This window comes from Alosa pseudoharengus, unplaced genomic scaffold (assembly GCF_046254945.1).
Source record: "Alosa pseudoharengus isolate Yale_2024_CS ecotype anadromous, Long Island Sound unplaced genomic scaffold, YU_APseudo_1.1 YU_APseudo_1.1_scf_2, whole genome shotgun sequence".
Lineage (NCBI taxonomy): Eukaryota > Metazoa > Chordata > Actinopteri > Clupeiformes > Clupeidae > Alosa > Alosa pseudoharengus.
In genome coordinates this window covers 4,833,629-4,853,527 of record NW_027468663.1, presented here as the reverse complement: position 1 = coordinate 4,853,527, position 19,899 = coordinate 4,833,629, and the positions used below count along the sequence as shown (strand labels likewise).

The 19,899-nt window shown below is 39.9% G+C and overlaps 2 protein-coding genes across 3 annotated transcripts in view; one reads left to right on the top strand and one right to left on the bottom strand.

Annotated features, from left to right (window-relative positions):
* Positions 1-13,130, bottom strand: part of pip4k2ab (phosphatidylinositol-5-phosphate 4-kinase, type II, alpha b) — a 38,169-nt gene extending 25,039 nt beyond the window's left edge. For both annotated transcript variants that reach the window (XM_076293448.1, XM_076293449.1), the window contains exon 1: positions 12,221-13,130. In XM_076293448.1, coding sequence (XP_076149563.1) covers positions 12,221-12,364 — 144 coding nt within the window. In that variant the 5' untranslated portion in view covers positions 12,365-13,130. The remainder of the gene's footprint in view (positions 1-12,220) is intronic.
* Positions 13,131-16,492: 3,362 nt separating this feature from the next.
* On the top strand, positions 16,493-19,593 carry nebl (nebulette). The gene is made up of 7 exons (XM_076293447.1): positions 16,493-17,070; positions 17,281-17,375; positions 17,479-17,563; positions 18,046-18,153; positions 18,241-18,418; positions 18,851-18,966; positions 19,254-19,593. The coding sequence occupies exons 1-7, from the start codon at positions 17,002-17,004 to the stop codon at positions 19,428-19,430; spliced, it is 828 nt and encodes a 275-aa protein (XP_076149562.1). The 5' UTR covers positions 16,493-17,001; the 3' UTR covers positions 19,431-19,593.
* The last annotated feature ends 306 nt before the right edge of the window (positions 19,594-19,899 follow it).

The following is a 19,899-nucleotide window of genomic DNA, read 5'->3' as shown; positions in this document are numbered from 1 at the left end:
CCTCGCTTCCCTAGTTACTGCAGCTCTCCACCACAGTTTCCATCGGGACGGCACAGCCCACACAAGCACCTGCAAAACTGCGACTTGTCTATATTATCTCCCTCTTTGGTAAGCCGTACCCTGACAATGTCAATGGCAATCAATCACGAGCAGTAGTTATCGAACATATTCATGCTGAAGACACGACCAGCCTAATCGGCGGCGGCTAGAAGCTAAGTTTGCAACAACTGGGGTGGCTCACAGGTGGGACTAAAAAGTTAGCCCATAGCTAGCTATCATGATGCTTTATATTCTGATCTTCTGACTAAGTTTGCCCGGTAGCCTACTTATCTGAACTAACGACATGATCACTATCACTAGATATAAAGAAAATGTTGACTTTCACTCGGTGCTGTTCACTGACAGTAACAAAAAAAGTGTCGTAACGTTATAAGCATAATGCATTGAACTGAATAGGTGCATTATGTAGCCTCATAACGAGGCCTCTCAAATTCAGAAAATTACATTAAACTAAAATCGGAAGACATTGTTATCTTTGTTAGACCATAGGGTCGTTGTCATATAAATGCTGTAACGAAATTCGAAGTGTAAATATACAAACTTTATGTTGAAAGTGTAACCGCGACCGTTTCCCATAGGAATGAATGTAACATAACCTCCAAAACGAGACCTCCCGAAATTCAGAAAAATTACTAAATTGATATCAGGCACCGTTATTACCATTGGTAGATCATAGGGTAGCTGTGATATAAATGCTGTGACGAAATTCGAAGTGTAAATATACAAACTTTATGTTGAAAGTGTAACCGCGATGTCCATTGAAATGAATGAAGCGCAGATCATGTAGTCCCCAAAGTGACGTCATCACCGAATTGCGTAAAAAAAACCTGCTAATGCTAAAAACAACAAAAACTGGCATTTAACACCATTTGGAGACATTTTTAAAAATGATATACATATATTGAGTGCTTTATGTACTCATTAATCAACAGTGGTGGTTAACCTGCAACACAGGCTTTAAGGATTTTAACCGCATGCTGTGAAGTTACATGCAGGTCTCTTTTACCCATGGTAAAATAAAACTCTGTAGTCACAAATTTGATCATGTTGGTATGAATATATGTTGTAGTATGTGATTCATACAGTGTAAAAAAATATATACTAACGTCTTAGAAACGTTGTAAAATTATTGAATTAGATTAAGAAAGCCACCGCTATGGTGATTTTAATGGTTAGATTGATTTGTTTAGATCCAGTGAAATTGCTGCCTTGACAACGCTACGTCATGGCTTCGGTACTCTATACACGGATTTCCCGTTTACCAACAAAACTAGATGCGCGCGCAGCCGTGAGGCAGAAGACGATTGGTGGCCGTCCACAACGTTATAAACTTAACCTAAATAGTCGGCTGCTGTAAGCTACAATCGGATTTTATTGTATACCCCTGTTGTCTCAATGATAATAACATCTCATTTCAGACTATATTTCAAAGTTTGCCGTTCATTTGCATTATTAATATAACATCGAATTTCGTCATTTTTGGCGAAGACATGCATTCCGTTAGGGATATTGAACATATTTAACATTCTCTAACCATCGTGATTTCAAATTGGTGCAGTTTTCATTTTATTATTTTGCTCTTTTGCATTGCTCTATGCTGTTCTATGGTGCTTTCTGCCTCTTTGTTGCGCACGCATGTTTTCGTGACGTTGCATAGAAATCCATGTATAAGGCAAAAAACATGAGAATTCCATTAATAGCAATATATTAAATTGACCTTAAAATCAAAAATTAAATCGAATCAAGGATTTGGAGAATCGTAACACCCCTATAGCATAGACTTTATCTTACTTTGTGCAATTTTTCTTCCAATCACATTTTGGCCAATTTGTCTTCGTTTTCCTCCTTTTCAGAGTCTGTTTGGTGGTCACCCTATTGCTGCTATTTTATAGTAGCCTCTACTTCCCTTTTTAAACACAAATTATGACTATCAACTGCACTTTTCAATGTATTTCTGCACAGAACCTCTTGCGTCAAACAGAATAAATAGGCGTCTCTTCTATTCTCTAGCTGGGTCGTGGTTGTAACGCGGTTCAAGCCGCGCCTAGACGCGGATATGAACACACAAGTCATATAAGAGTGTGGACGTCTTACATTATGCAATTTTCCTTTCCAATCACACAAAGGATCACACTGTTTAATGCTGTTAACGATGATAAAAAGCTAATGTTGACGTTTTTACTGTAAGTAAGCAACCACCCCTCCCCGCCAATAGGAATAGGCCTATAAGTAGAAATTGGGGATGTCATTTTGCCCAATTTGCCCAATTTGTCCTCACTTTTAGACACAACTTGTCCTCCTTTTCCAGGTCTGGTTGGTGGTCACCCTATTTTTGCTACTTTATAGTACACATGTAGCCTCCACTTCCCCTTTTAAAGCAACACCAAAGAGTTTTTTGTACCTTAAAATAATGTTTCCAAAATCGTTTCAGTGGTTCATCAACTTGTAACAGGGTGAACGGCACTTCTGCATTCGCTTCACAGCCCTCTAACGGCTATAACCGCACTATGTAAGTTTGCCAGATCGGGTAGCGGATCTGTAGTTCGATGGAATGAGACATAAGAAACAAATTTGACTTGTGTTTGATGTCGCAATACATCGTACTTTCATAAATCATGCAACATATTCTACCTTGTCTGTGGACATTGTTATTTGCAAAGCCGGTGCTGGATAAACAAATAGCGTGCATGCGACAGAGGGAAAGTTCTTTGGTGTTGCTTTAAACACAAATTATGATTTTTCAATTACACAAAGGATCACACTCTTTAATGCTGTAAACTAGTGTTGTCACAATACCAAAATTATTGTTTTGATACCGATACCAAGTCAAGAATTGCCATTTGGATACTTTTTCGATACTTTTTAAAATTTTTATATGATTTGGGAGCCCCCACCACCTTGATGTCAGTAATATTAAATATAGCGTGATCATTCACACCAGTGGCCATCCTAGATTTTGCTCTACCCTCCACACACACACGGAAAATGATGGCTTACGTCATATGTTTCTATATATTTTATGGAATTCATATAAGTGTATATATTTTGTTAATAATGTATAGTATTTTATAATCTGCATTTAGTAGTAGCTAAACATATTTAGTCATTTTAATACTTCATATTGATTTTTAAACTATTACATCTTATTTTAAACTATTACATCTTATATTTTTTTATGTAGTGTGTAGGTCTAATTGAGTACGCATTGGTGGTGTGTGTGATTGAGTGCCTGTCACTAAGAAATACGTGAGCGTATTTAGCCTTCAGTCTCATGGTTTTAGGCTAGTGAAAAATAGTTGCGGATAGACCATAACAAGGATATGTGGATGCGATTTGTTATGTTTTTGGTGTCATTAGATAAAATTAATTCAAGTCAAAGAAAATCTTCAAAGAAAAGACGCGCAGGCTAGGAGAGGCACTAGAAGCATGTTACTTCAAAAGAACACGGTCATTCTTGAAAGTATCAATAGTAAAATTAAGTATTGTGACCTTTTTTATTTGAGGGTATTGCGGTACTTTTGTAGTATCGGTGCACCGTGCAACACTACTGTAAACAGTGTGTAAAATGCCATCATAAAGCATACAGTAAATACCTTGAAAGTTATCGTAACATTGGTGTTTAATGATAAGTACAAAGGCCTGATGCTATTATTCATAATAATTATTTTATTGTATAAGAGCCTTTCAATAGAATACCAGATAGCCTATTTAAACACAATGACCCACATTGATCAGAACTTTTCAGTATGCTAAATATTAGAATACATATTTACATTGTGTTTGTTAAAAATAAATATCAGCTGATTAATCATTTATTCGAGATTTTTTAAATCCTCTAATATCGAAAGGTGAACCCAGGCTACTTGAAAAGCATTAGTGAAAGTCTGATTGAGGGAACAGTGTTGGACAGTCTTGAATATGGTGGATGTGTTCTGAAAGAGGTGAGCCAGTCAAGGACACAGGATGACCGTGAGCGGTCTGCTGACAGTGGCCTTTTTGGTCTGCTGCCACTGGGTCAGTGGCTGACTCACTGTAATGCTGCTTTGAGATCAATCCCGCGTATTCCCCCCCTGTTATACTTGCTTCACTTATTTACAAACAGGAAAGTGAATGGGCTCTGCTTCTAAATTGGTGGTTGATGGATTTGTGCTGGTGCAGAGAGCACTAGTTTGTAAGCACTTGCACTTTTAAATCAATACATCGCTAGATACAAGCTTTGTGTGTTATACAAATGGGCCTTTAGGCTAATTGGTCTTTTTATAGTGCTTTGATATATTGGTGGCAAACCAGCTAATCTATCTTTTTTTATCAGGTGCCTCAATTTAGTGAAAAGCATGTGGAAATGTGAATACAGTATGCCAGGGGTCTTCAACCTTTTTCAGCCCAAGGAGCCCTTGGCTAAGAGAGACACTGAGCATGGACCCCCCCCATTAGGCCTGATATTTGGAACTAAGTGTCAAACACACACATACACACACCCCATGTTAACATGTACATTATCTGTAACATGGGTAATTTATAAAACTACATTTATTCTGTTTATTATTGACATTTTTTCTACCTTAAGGAGATTAATCATGGGACAACAATATGGGCTATTGCTGAGCGACACTCGCATTGAGATTGGGCAACATAATTTCTATCTGAACGATTTGGATATTTATGGGCAACGAGACCATCCAATCAGAGTGCTAGCAATGAATCACACAACCAACCATCTGTGAAAAAAATGCTTCAGATGAAATAATTTGGCGGACCCCCTGCAGTACCTCCGCGGATATCACTGCAGTATGCTATTGTATCACCTTCCTGGACCTTGATTACATTTTTAGAGAACACAACACTGTTGACCATTTAAATAGTGTTGTATAGATGGTTCCAGAGGTTAAAGCTTAAGGAAAACAGACCACTGTCTGATCATCAAACAGTTGGCTGTGTCCTCTCTGTGCACTCATGCCTCAACAATCACAGTAATCCCCGTTTATGTAAACCCATGAGCTGCATTTGGGTTAAGAATATCACCAGTTCTCAAAGACCAGATGCTTTCTTAAGCTGCATCATCTGTGGGAGTTATACCTAGCTAGTAGCCAAGTAGATAATAATATGTCAGTTAGGTAGAACAGGTTGAATCTCAACAGACCTACGATGCAAGCTGCATTCTATAGTCAGTTTGAACAACGTTGTTTGAAACCTCTGCAATGCTAAATAAACAATTGGTTAAAGAAGTAGGCATGCAGCATTTTCTTTACTCCAGATATATTAAAGGGACACCAGGCAAGCCTGATGCTTTTTCTCTACGAAACTCCCCCTCGCTCTGTCTGAAGCTCTTTTCCTTTTCTTTGCATCTTCTGTCGGTTTTCGCTGCTTCTTCGCCAGCTCTGCCATTATACACATGTTTGCAACAATCGCTAGTGTTTCGTTAGCCTGCCTCTGTGCTGTGGATGCAGGATGTAAACTGATCCTGCTTCAGTCGGCGGGTACGATACACTGAACTTGCAAGCGGGATATTCTTCCTACAGGCAGTAGGGGCGGGCGAGAGAGTATTCATTCGCCCTGTAATGAGTCATTTAACCATATAACGACTTACGAAGATGAGTAATTAACACGAAAACGTTGCCTGGTGTCCCTTTAACTTCATGAAGGGAGACGTTTTTTTCGGAGGCATGAGACGTGGGAGTGGAGAAGAGTGCAGGGGCACTAAACTAGGCTAAGGTAGGATGAAGTGCAGTTCAGTTAGTGTAGTAAGCTTTACATCTTTTATAACAAAACATTTCGGCAAGATGTATTCAGGAAAACCTGTGCGCATACATATGCTAGCAAGAATGTCGCCTAATGTGATGTGCCTATTCTAAACAATGATAAACAAAACACATGGCCTATTTCCACTTTAGCTGGCTACAGTTCATACAGAGCAAACTACGAGATTACAAAAATGGAGAAAAGTCCACATCCTCATTGAGGCCTGGAAATGTTGTGGCATTCAATTTAACAATCCACCAAGTTTCCCTTTGGAGAAGCCGTTTTAATCTGTCCCCGCCCCTTATGTTTTTATTTATGACCTCTATTGCCATTATTTTCACTGAGTTCAGATCCGTGTGGCCAGCTTCTCTGACATGAACAGCCATGGGGTAGCTGGGATTTTGAGTTCTTATGGCGTACTTATGCTCCGCCAGTCTGTCGCGAAGTCTGCGTTTTGTGCGTCCAATATAAAAGCGGCCACATCCACATTCTAACCTGTACACTACATGTGTAGTATTACAATTGGCAAAGTGTTTACAGTAATACACCTTTTCACTAAATACATCCACAAAAGCGCTTTGGCGAGATATGTTATCACAGTGGTTGCATGATCCACATCTGTATGTGCCTTTTGGCTTTGGGAAATGAGAGGGAGGTTTGGATGCAGGGAGGTTTACATGCTACCAAAAGTCCATAAGAACCCTTTGGAACCACCTGGGAGACCAATTATTAGTGGCATGGGATCAATCACTGAACCAGCATCAATATTTATTGACTTTCACATCAAAGCCCTCACAATGGCACTACCAGCTTACATACAGGACACCACACATGTACTCTCTATATTGGATGAAATTCAAAATGTCAACAATGCATATCTTGTTACAATGGATGTTGAGGCACTCTACACCAATATTGACCATGAGGAGGGCCTTGAGGCCCTGAGGTAGGCCTTACAAAAAAGGCCAGATGATACACCTCCGACCGAATTCATTGTTGATCTTGCAAAGTGGACACTAAATAATAAAAAAATTTTGTTTTAGGATCGACTTTTCCGCCAAAAGAAAGGTACCGCCATGGGGGCTGCTTATGCACCTAATTTTGCAGGCCTTTTCATGGGTCTTTGGGAAGATCAATGCATCTTTAGTGATCTGAACCCATTCAAACAGTACATTAGGTCGTATGGAAGATATATTGATGATGTTTTTCATTTTTTCAGGCCCTTTAGAACAACTTACAGAATTCCATCTGTTCTTGAACTCTTCAAATCCAAACATCAAGCTCAGTCTTGAATACAGCCAGTCAGAAATACACTTCCTGGACCTTAACATCACAGTGGATGAACAAGGTTACCTACATACATCCATTTTCAGGAAGGTAACTGATAGGAATACCATTCTACATGCCGACAGCTTTCACCCCAACAGTCTTATCACAAACATCCCCTATGGCCAATTCCAAAGGATTCGTAGAATCTGTGATTCTGATTGACTTTGATGTACAAGCTGATGACATGTATTCTCGTTTTCGACATAGGGGGTACCAGAAAAAAGATCTGGATACAGCTTTGGGTAAAGCAAAAGTACTAAATAGGAAGGATTTATTCAAGAAAACTCACCACAAAAGAAAATCTGAAAAAAATTTCTTCACCACGCAATACAGTTCACTGTCGTACAAGATCAAAAGGATTGTCAACAAAAACTGGGGCATTCTTGATGGTGATCCCTCCTTACGCCAATTGTTCTCTGAGCGCCGCCTTTTTTCTTTTAGGAGGGCTCCCACACTGAAAGATAGGTTGATGAGTAGTTACCTCCCTGCATCCAAACCTCCCTCTCATTTCCCAAAGCCAAAAGGCACATACAGATGTGGATCATGCAACCACTGTGATAACATATCTCGCCAAAGCGCTTTTGTGGATGTATTTAGTGAAAAGGTGTATTACTGTAAACACTTTGCCAATTGTAATACTACACATGTAGTGTACAGGTTAGAATGTGGATGTGGCCGCTTTTATATTGGACGCACAAAACGCAGACTTCGCGACAGACTGGCGGAGCATAAGTACGCCATAAGAACTCAAAATCCCAGCTACCCCATGGCTGTTCATTTCAGAGAAGCTGGCCACACGGATCTGAACTCAGTGAAAATAATGGCAATAGAGGTCATAAATAAAAACATAAGGGGCGGGGACAGATTAAAACGGCTTCTCCAAAGGGAAACTTGGTGGATTGTTAAATTGAATGCCACAACATTTCCAGGCCTCAATGAGGATGTGGACTTTTCTCAATTTTTGTAATCTCGTAGTTTGCTCTGTATGAACTGTAGCATTGGACTGTGAGATGTAAAGAAATGGTGGATTGAGAAAAAGAAAAAAACTGTTTTTAATTGTTATTTGTTTTGGTTTGGGGAGACACTTTGATAAATGTTTGTTGATATGTACCTTGTGTGGGCTGGGGGGTGGGGTTTTTAGTGTCATGTGACCTAGCTCTACCTACCTACCTGATTAATACCTTTCACCTGCAATTGTTTGGCATGCCCTGATGAAGACATTGTGTCGAAACGCGTAGGCTTGTAGCCAGAATTTAATAAAGGCTTAATAAAAGCTTAACTCGAGTCACACTGTTCGCCAACAGCAACATAACCTTATTTGTTTTCAAGTAGCAGGGAATTCAAGCCAAACCGTTGCAACTCTGCCATCAATCATTATGTTAAGCCCGACTAACGACTCTATACACGATTTGATTAGTCTAATAGAAGTTTTATTTTCGAGCTCACAAGCCAACTGAGAGTTGCTAGACTAGCCCTGGCAGCAAATTTAATTTGCTGCCGCTAGGGTGCGTCTAGATTTCTCGGCTAGGTGTCAGCGACATTGAGAAAGAGAAAAAAAATGTTCAATGCATTCGTAATTGACTAACCCCTATAACTCACATTAGTTCATAAAAGATACAAATCCCATCATGCCCTTGAAACAGCTTGTACATCTCTACTCATCCCCTGCTTGTAGCGTGGAGCTTCAGTATGAGTGTCTAAACGGTCTAAACCATCAATTTACAGAGCGCCACAATGGCAAGTTCTAAAATTGTAGTAGGCCTAACTCAAGTCACGCACAAGTTCATACAGAGTATGTATGCTTTCTATTGCTTTGTACAAGTTCATACATCAGAGTATGTATGCTTTCTATTGCTTTGTACAAGTTCATACATCAGAATATGTATGCTTTCTATTGCTTTGTACAATGTTAGAAATGGTAAGATAATATGAACGTGGGTCCTTGGGAAAACTACTTTCAAAAATGATTTTTGGAAACTCCACCCCACAAGTTAGTCAGAATTGAGTTCCATCGATTGTCATCCAACTATGGACTGTTCTGATTCATTATTCTGAAACGTCAACTAGTGCAATGCCCATCTAAACCAGAAATACTCAGACCTGGCATTTACTGTTTATTGGTCTATTGGTTATTTCTGATGTCTTTTTTTTTTTTTTTTTAACTATATTTTTTGGTCTTTTTATGCCTTTAATTAGATAGGATAGTGGAGATTGACAGGAAGTGAGTGGGAGAGAGAGTCGGGGTGGGATCCGCAAAGGACCACGGGGCGGGAATCAAACCCGGGTCGCCGGCGTACGGTGCAGGTGCCCCAGCCAGTCGCGCCACTGCTGGGGCCCTGATGTCTTTTGACACATAAGCAACACCTTATTGACATGTTAAAAATGTTAAAAATGTGGTCTCTTGAAAGCATATCTTATCCCCTTAACAAATGAGAAATTTGATCAAAATCTATATCAATATCATCTATCTATACCAAAGACGTCACAGTGAGAATTAGCCAAATGTGCATTGATTTGCAATATGTGCTACACTTATAAGGCCCTTTCACACAAAATATTTGCACAAGGTCATGCACATGTTATGAAAGATAAATTCGGATCCGTCTTGTTTGATGCAAAATTTCACATGCGAAAAAGAGTGCCCGATCAATCAAACAAGGATTTCGGTGGGTTCCATTGATGTCACAAATAGAACAACAAGAAAAAGCCGGCGGAATGTGTGATCTTGCTGCTCATGAGCCCGTCTCATTAATAGGCCTATGCCAAAGTCACAAAGAGTTAACGTAACATCAGACTCTCCCAGGTGTTCAAGAGTGCAAACTCCACCACAGACAGTCTAGGTGTCATGCATTCCTTCCCAACACTGCACACGCAACAACAAAAAATAAACAACAAAAAAAGAAAGCTCACTAAATACAACAGTGAAATGCACCATGCATGAGCACATGAATGAACAACGTGTAGGCGTATCTGCTTCAAATCTAAAGGAGTTCAAGCTCTCCCTGTTGCATCTCACAAATAGAATACGAAATATCAAAACAATTTCACATTTCATATAATAACTCTTCGTGCTCATGGTTTCTGTCAAATTCACTGAACAATTGGATTGTAGAGAATAACCAATCTAACAATGTCTAGCATTGTCCATATTGACAGAAGTTTAGCCATTTAGGAACTCTGGCTAACACCGCCTGTCTTTCTTCAGTGGGAAATGCGTGTTTGAAGCAATGCTGCCAACCTTAACTTTTGGGTGTGTGATCTAAGCAGCATAGAACAAGCAGATGATCTAGTGGGCATTGAGAGGTTTTATACAACAAAAAAACTTCCATACAAACCAGACCAGACTTCCAATTCAGACCGGCCTTTATTTATTTGCCCAAACCTGTAATACAGGCCAGTGAAAGGGGCCTGCATCTAATTGGAATCAGGCGTTTCATCTAGTTTTTACGGTACATTAATTAGCTTAGCATTACATGGTCTCTTGTCCCTAGTGCTTGTAGTCTGAATGGTACTTAATAAAATGTTTGTCTTCTTTCCTTTGTTGCTAACTGTAATCTAGCTTTGCAGTTTACATGAACCTGGTATAGCCATGGCTAGCTTTATCTAACTATTTTCCATGATGGCAATACATTTAATACAAGCACTTGTATTAAAAATACAAACTTGTATGACTGCGTGGCTGCAGCCTTATGTTTAACATGTACATTATTTTTTGTGTAGGAAAAAGGGAATGAGCTCTGTTGTCAGCCAATCCTATGTAAAAGTATTGTTTACAAAGGTGGTTGCTGCATTATTTGTGTATATGATATTCATTTGTTTATTATGCAGCACATGATAATCACTGATGAGTTAGGATCTCACTGAAGCTTATGACAGATCTAAGACACTTATTACCCTATAAAAAGATGATAAAGAAACGTCCAAAAAATGTTCTTCAATGTGTCATGGCGGTCACCTCAGTGCCCAGGCACTGAAGATGGTGAGTAGTAGCCTAACAAACTAGTTAAGTATGAATTTATTGACTGATTTAAAGTGACAGCCATTTCAACTTCAACTGAACGCTTTGTATGCATTGGACTAAATTGTTGGACTTTTACTTTCTGAAGCTGGACCCTTCCACATCTGGATATTTGTGATTAAATGAATCTTGATGTAGGCTACTATTACTTATACCGTAAAACAGCAAAAAAGGCCAAGTGTAATTTCCAATGCATTTGATTTATCTAGCCTTTTTTCTGAGATACAAAAGCAGTAGACTTACAGAAAGCATAAACAAAACAAAAATCAGAAGATCTACTGGGAAACACACAAAAATGCTCTCTTCCGTGCTTAGGACATATAGCCTACTGTTAGTAGACTAGACATGAAAATCACTGTATCTTAGAAATCAGATTCAAGTTTGTGCCATATAGAGTGCACAAAGTCCTTGTGGGCCAATTAAACATACCTTGGAAACACTTCGAGTTCTTTCCTTTAATTAACTTGCTCATATAATAACAATAATTATTATAAACTAAAAATTGCATCATTCATAAACTCTCAAGGCCACGTTTGCAAGCGCCAACGACTGCAGCCTGAGGAAACAGATTAACTCCAATTTGTGGTCTCCAGGCATCAGTGCCACAGCCTCAACATTATCCAAACAGCTTTCGCCACTGGTAAGCCGTCATTAGGCTACTACATAACATACCACAAAACTCACATTTACTGGGAGCATTATAGTTTAATCAACGTAGCGACAGTGTAACAACCATGGCTATATGTTATGTTATTATTACTGATGGTCAGATCATGGATAGTGGCAGTGTAATGTGCCATCTGAAAACGTTTGGACGAGTGTTCAAATACCGAAATGTGGTTTTGCGTTGACAGATAAATTGCTGTAACGTTAGTCAGCTAATCAAGTGCCAGCTGGCCACACCACTGCAAAGTGTCACTCCTGAGGTCAACCCAACAAACTAACCGTTGAACATGCCACTTTGCATGTTACGTTTCTTACAGCATAGATCTATGTTCTGCAATCTAAAGACATTACAAGCAGGTTAGCCTCACAGTTAGCAAAATAACACAGAATGAGTAATCTGTTACTCACCGAATGGTTTACACCCCACATTAGTACACTGAGGAGCGGGTCACTGGCGCGAAATAATTTCACCTTTTGAGCCACGAAGTGTTTCTTCTTCGTTTTGGTTTTACTGGCAATTGATGCAGCAAGGTTGCTAGCGGCAGAAGCCATGTTTGGTTCAGCTGTTGAAATGTTAATTAACGAATGAATTTACAGTAGAATTTTGAAAAAGCTGGCGAACTAATGTTAGCTATGTTGGCTAACTGTGACAGTCCAAGCTGCTCATCAAATAAAGTGTCCGATAGAGTAAGTGATGTGTCGCCCCGTTCTTTAAATCTTCAAGTCCATGCATTCCTCTTCAAATGAGTAGACACATATCCAAATGCAGGTGATTTCACAGGGTTCCACTTGAATGGCTCGTTGCAAAGTCTTTCCCGTTACAATGAAACGTCAAATAATAGAACCAGGTAGCCAACGTTTGACAATGTAAACTGTCATTGACACAAGCTTGAAGGTTATCGTTTGTTAGCAATCTGTGCGGCTAGCACGTCTTCATTCCATCTCGTGAATTTGATTTCGGCAATAATCACACAGTGAGAATCACTGCAATATGAAATTAACATAGAATAAAGTAATGTAAAGCAAACGCATCATAGAAGCAGTTTGCACGTTTTACGATGAACTGCCTGAAAAAAGGGTTTATCACCTTAAGGTTATTATCTGCGCTTCGACGATCGTATTAAAAAAATACTGCAGATCAATGCAATAATGTTTTAAAACATTTTCTCGTTCAATATTAGTCTAATATTCAAACGCTATCCGACTTTCTTCATCGAATGGCTTCGCTAGAAAGCTGCAGCATACTGCTCCATTGAATATGTTCGAATGCTGGATTGATGCTGCAGCTGGAAAAGACCGCTCAATGCACGAGAATGGCTTTGCTCCGCACGGTGACATTTTAGTTTTATGTTTGATATACATTATAGCCCTGTATCCCCTGCTCGGTAGGCTAAATAAGAGATATTTTCCGTTAAAACATAAACCAAGGTAAATATGTCATTCATTGAAATTAACCAAATAAATGTATTATTACAAATAATAATAATAAATACAAATTGTGTAAAAGATTGCACTGTAGCCTAACCTTGTCATTGGTATGCTATAGTCTGTTCGCGTAGTAGGCTAAACAAGTGAGGTTGTCAGTAACTAATGAAAAATAGAACAGTAAACAGATAGCATGAGAAGTGGGTAAATCCCAAATCTCAGTAATGTCGAAGTAGGCCTAGACCTAAGTAATAGCCTAGGCTATTCTGTAGCCTACATTTTAGAGGGTCAGTGAATAGTTCATAAGAGTTAGGCCTTTAGGCTAGCCTAATCTGAGAATAATTTAGTGCTGTGTAAAGAAAAGTTCACATAGTCTTTTGGGTAACAGTTGGTCTTTGATTTAGAGTCCCTGTAAACCAAATTTGGAGATTTGGACACACACACACACCATTAATATACCTTTTTTATTACTACTAGTTAATTTACTCTCCAAAGTTGAGTTGTCTCTTTCATTACTGGTAAATCCTTGAGTACTTGACAATAAACTTGAACTTGAACTTATGCCACATGGGGCACTCACTAGCCCTTTCCCTACACTGTCGGGCCAAAACCGGGCAGGGCTGTAGGCCTACAGTGCCACCACATACAGTGCATACGGAAAGTATTCACAGCGCTTCACTTTTTCCACATTTCGTTATGTTACAGCCTTATTCCAAAATGGATTCAATTATTTTTTTTCCTCAAAATTCTACACACAATACCCCATAATAACAACATGATTAAAAAATAAAAAAAGTTTGCAAAGTTAACAAATTTATTAGAAATAAAGAATTAAAATATAATATGTACATAAGTATTCACAGCCTTTGCTCAATACTTTATGGCACCTTTGGCAGCAATTAGCCTCAAGTCTTTTGGAATATAAAGCCACAAGCTTGGCGCACCTATCTTTGGCCAGTTCCACCCATTCCTCTTTACAGAACCTCTCGAGCTCCATCAGGTTGGATGGGGAGCGTCGGTGCACAGCCATTTTCAGATACCTCCAGAGATGTTCAATGGGATTCAAGACTGGGCTCTGGCTGGGCTACTCTAGGTCATTCACAGAGTTGTCCTAAAGCCACTGCTTTGACATCTTGGCTGTGTGCTTAGGGTCGTTGTCCTGTTGAAAGATGAACAGTCACCCCAGTCTGAGGTCAAGAGCGTTCTGGAGCAGGTTTTCTTCCAGAACGTTACTGTACATTGCTGCATTCATCTTTCCCTCAATGACTAGTCACCCAGTTCCTTCCGCTGAAAAACATCCCCACAGCATGATGCTGCCACCACCATGCTTCTCTCTAGGGATGGTATTGGCCAGGGGATGAGTGGTGCCTGGTGTCCTCCAAACATAACGTTTCTCACAGTCTGAGAGTCTTTCAGGTGCCTTTTGGCAAACTCCAGGCAGGCTGCCATGTGCCTTTTACTAAGGAATGGCTTCTGTCTGGCCAATCTACCATACAGGCCTGATTGGTGGAGTGCTGCAGGCCTGCAGCGATGGTCGTCCTTCTGGAAGGTTCTCCTCTCTCCACAGAGGAACCCTGGAGCTCTGTCAGAGTGACCATCAGGTTATTGATCACCTCCTTAACTAAAACCCTTCTCCCCCGATCACTCAGTTTAGAGGGACAGCCAGCTGTAGGAAGAGTCCTGGTGGTTCCAAACTTCGTTCATTTACCGTGATGGAGGCCACTGTGCTCATTGGGACCTTTAAAGCAGCAGACATTTTTTTGTACCCTTCCCCAGATCTGTGCCTCGAGACAATCCTGTCTCGGAGGTCTACAGACAATTCCTTCAACTTCATGCTTGTTTTGTGGTCTGACATGCACTGTTAACTGTGGGACCTTATATAGACAGGTGTGTGCCTTTCCAAATCATGTCCAATTAACTGAATTTACCACAGGTGGACTCCAATTAAGCTGTAGAAACATCTCAAGGATTATCAGTGGAAACAGAATGCACGTAAGAATCACAGAGGCTGTGAATACTTATGTACAAGTGATATTTTCATTTTTATTTTGAATAAATTTGCACAAATCTCAAACAAACTTTTTTTAAGTTGTCATTATGGTGTAGAATTATGAGGGAAACAAATTGTTTAATCCATTTTGGAATAAGGCTGTATCATAACAAAATGTGGAAAAAGTGAAGCACTGTGAATACTTTCCGATGACCAGCTTAGCACCAGTGACACATGTTATCTAGAGGGTTAATCCCTTCCCCATTATCACTTCTGGTGCTTGACAGTGCTTTTCATCTGGGATGTTGTCTCCGGGTTGCTGGCCTCACCTTTACCCTCTGGTCAACCTGTGTTTAGCTGTGTCAAGGTAGAAGTTGGGATTAAATAAGTCAGGTAAGGGCGATTCAGTTCCAAAACAAAATAACTAGTCACTAAATAATCACTAAGTCAATGTAAATAGCATTAAAGCTGTTAACGAGGCTAAAACAATCATTAAATGACTATCCTAATAGAGGGTCTCTGTAGATAAACAGAAGTATTTACCTTTGTAATTCTAAGACAGGGTATACAAAAATGACAGCCGGTTAGTGCAGCAAGTGCATTGCCTCTTCTTATGTGGAAAGAGTCCATATAGGCTACAAGTCGATTACCAAATACGGCACAAGCGAACTGTCAATGGATACAAAAGAAGTAAAGTTCGGTTATCGACTTGTAGAGACACACACACACACACATACAGACAGGCATTACACTCTATCTCTCACAAACACTGGCACACACAGAAATATGGATGCACAGCACAGCAATGTGTAACATGAACATTGCATACAGATCCCCCTCAGTTTCATCAAAGTAGTCTATTGCTTGTCTTAATAGTTGTCACACAATCAAAACAAAACAAACATACACATAGTTATGCACATAGACACACACACACACACACACACACAGACACACTGGTTTGGTATTTACAGTTAGATTTACAATTTTAAAGCAACATAGTGTCAGGTTAATGAAAACTAATAATCTATTTAATCACCTGAAATCAATAGTTACTATTCTACTCCTGGGTGGTTTGCTTAGGACTACAGAAGTACTTCATTGTTTTCAAGGACATTGGTGCTGAAACTGAATAGCCAATAGGGGGACAGAGAACATGGTTCAGCTGATGATTTCTGAAAAGTAGGCTAACCCTCAGAAACCTTGCAACCAACCATGCATTTCCTTTTTATCCAATTTTCTGCAATGCCATGTCAAGAAATTATGAGACAATAAAGGAACATTGGCCTATATGACAGTGAGAGACAGTCTGCATCTGGGAATGAAATGGGGTTCGAAACTATTTGATAGGCTATTAAATATACTCGACTTACCGTTTCAGCTTTCCCCAGCGCTGATGTTGAGCCTAGGCCTCACATCTCTCGGTTAGACTAAACATAAATTCATATTTGACTTGGGTAATTACAGCCTATCATTGGGCACTTCAGATGCTACACAGTGAGTAATGGGTTTGGCTTGGACCGGTTTCACAGTGTATTGCACACTGATCCCATGTTGTGTTGCAAGTGCCAGCTCACAAGCTGGTAGGCAATAGGCAGGAACGGAACACCGAATATGCAGTGCGCTTTTGCGCATTATTTTGCCTCGTATTTGTCTAGCGGCAGTGCTAAACGACGGGGAACCACCCATTGAAAGCCTTGTATGCTATTCCAATATACGACTTATTTGTCGACTACATTTTGGCATATTTTGTGCTTACTAGATATGAACTAAAATGAACCCATCCTGCGCACGGTGTGGCAAAGTTGTCTACGCGACTGAAAAAATAAATTGCCTAGATAAGGTAGGCTATCTGGTATTTTTCTTTAGATTACTTACTCAATAACATTATTACACATTTTTATATACATTTGCCCTCGTGACATGGTGTTTCACTGACTGAAATTCAATCTGAGTTCTCATATTGTAGGCGTTTAGCAACTTTGAGCTACTCGACAACATAATTTTGTTCCTTTAACGATTATCTCAGTACTCTGTCTTTAATTTTCTGTAGTACTGGCACAGAGGATGTTTCCACTGCGAAGTGTGCAGAATGCCTCTCAACATGAATAACTATAAAGGCTATGAGAAGAAGCCCTACTGCAATTCGTACGTTTAATGATATGGGGAGGTCTTTATTAACTAAGTACAGAAATATTTAATCTCTGATATTTTTGCAAACGTGATGCCAATTCGCTTTCTCCCTCTCCAGACACTACCCAAAACAAACATTCACCACCGTGGCAGACACCCCAGAAAACCTGCGGCTGAGACAACAGAGTGAACTGCAGAGCCAGGTGAGCCCCCTGACCTCTTGCACAGGCTGGTGCTGGCCATGCTGTCCACTGCACTAATATTACACAAATACCAGTAATTTTAGGATTTAATCTCAAAGAATTATTGAAATGCAACAATTTGGTAGCCTATTGTAATTCTAATTCAATCACAAAGTGAGAGTGTGGCAGTAAGATATGTGACAGGGCGCGACACTCTAAGATCAGCAGGAGATGAACCTGGCAGCTGCCATCACTGCAGTGTGCTCCAAGATCCCCTCCAGCATGTCCACCTGACAGCCTGGACAGCAATGCCAGGCCTGTACTGTAGGGGTCTCACTCTTAGTCCAAATAGAGTAGACTCAACCAACCAAAACATAAACAAACCAGCAGAGACACTCCCCCTGTTCTGTTCTCAGGTCATTTCCATTTAATTCGATATCACCCTCCGCAAGGTGTTACAGGATGGTGTTCTCTCTCTCTCTCACTCTTTCATACACACACAGGTCAAATACAGGAAAGACTTTGAGGAGAGCAAGGGGAGAGGGTTTAGTTTTGTCTTGGACACACCTGAACTGCAAAGACTGAGGAGGACCCAGGAACAGATAAGCAATGTAGGCTGGCTACTGACTCATTTCTACCATCATATCCACAAGGATATTCCCAAGACCCTGATATGTAACATGTTGCTTTTCATATAGGCTAAATACCATAAGGACTTTGAGCTGTCAGGTGTTCAAGGTCTCTCTCAGGGGACGTGTGGACATTACCTGGTTCGAGCACAAGTGAGGCCAAGTAAGCAAGAAGTTGGAAACACATCACACAAGGGTGTGCACCAGTACATCATGGAGATGGACCAAAAGCCAGGAATTATTGTGGGTATGTCACATGAAAGTGAAAATGTAGATTGGGTGTCTCACACATTTTATGGTTTAGCTGTGTCTTTTATTGTGTGTAGCACTTGATATCTTATCCTAGGCACCGACTCAAGGCTTAAAGTACTCAGGCACAGGGCTGGAATTCAGACATTAGCCAGGCCATTTAAGATTTTAAAATAGTTCATATAAATATAACGGCTTTGAAAATGTCTGATAACTTAGGGCATAGATATTTTCAGTGCTTTAAATGCCCTGCTGACCCGTGACCTTGGTGTTGCTACAGCAACAGTATTCAGAGCAACCATTACCACCACAGGCTTTAAGTTGGCTCGTGTCTTCAGCAGCAAGAGTGGTTTTAAATGATTATATATTATGTAGAGAAAATCTTGCTCTGGTAAACAACACGCTAACAAGCTTCTTATGATCTGTCTAGCTCCAGTTCTCCCAGGAGCTTATTACCCAGGCGGACATACTCAGGGCCACAGCTATATGCACCAGACCAGCATGCATTCTCTTCGATCAGTACAGCACAGACCACATCCCACCATGGTGAGAAGGCTGATGTTGGATATAATGCATTCAACCATTTCTTTTTTTTACTTTTTGACGCAACTGAAACTTTCCAAGAACTGGAGATAACATACTGTACTGTTCACATACTTTTTGTGTAGTATTTTACATTTTGTGTAGTGCATTTCACATTTTGTGTAGTATTTTAAGTACATTTGAGATTTGCAATTCTTAGATTATTTCTCTGTAGACATTGGTTTCATGTTTGATAATCTGGCCATATAGTTCATTTTCTGTGCCGTCCTATGTTCCTGTGTCCTGAATAGACTGTGTACAGAGCTCTGTATGACTACACGGCACGGGACACTGATGAGGTTTCCTTCAGGGATGGTGACATCATCCAGCACACACAGCCCATTGATGACGGTTGGATGTACGGTACCGTAAGGAGAACCGGGCGCTCTGGCATGTTACCTGCTAACTACGTAGAAGGCATCCACTAATGCTAGAGACCTAATCGATTAGACAGCAACTGTTTCATAAGCATTGGGCCCATTTGTAGACAGAACCTAATTGTAATGTACCAGTCGTGTTTAGTACGGTTACATATATATTTCTGTATGTGCATTATTAGCAGTGAACAGAAACAGTGTTTCATAACAGTCTTTGGGCTCATTTGTATACAGGAATAAATTGTAATGAAATATCTGTTACCGTTCTTTGATAGCCTGTGATAAGGCTTTCACAATCTTTCCTGACAATATAAGTATTTTACAATCGAACTCATCATGTAAAGAAATGGACATAGGTTTTATTTAAATGATATTAAATTGGCAGAAGGCATGTAACAGACCCTTTATCTTGATTGTGAAACCTGTATTTTCTTCATTTTTGTATTAATGTGTTGCTTTTTCTTTTCTGAAGAAAGCAATGTCCCTGGTGCAGTATTCATGTTAAAATTAATATAATGTA

Coding starts and splice junctions, on each gene's coding strand:
- nebl (XM_076293447.1), top strand. CDS start 17,002: ATGAACCCATCCTGCGCACGGTGTGGCAAAGTTGTCTACGCGACTGAA. Junction 17,071..17,280: donor AAATAAATTGCCTAGATAAG/GTAGGCTATCTG, acceptor AATTTTCTGTAG/TACTGGCACAGAGGATGTTT. Junction 17,376..17,478: donor AAGAAGCCCTACTGCAATTC/GTACGTTTAATG, acceptor CTCCCTCTCCAG/ACACTACCCAAAACAAACAT.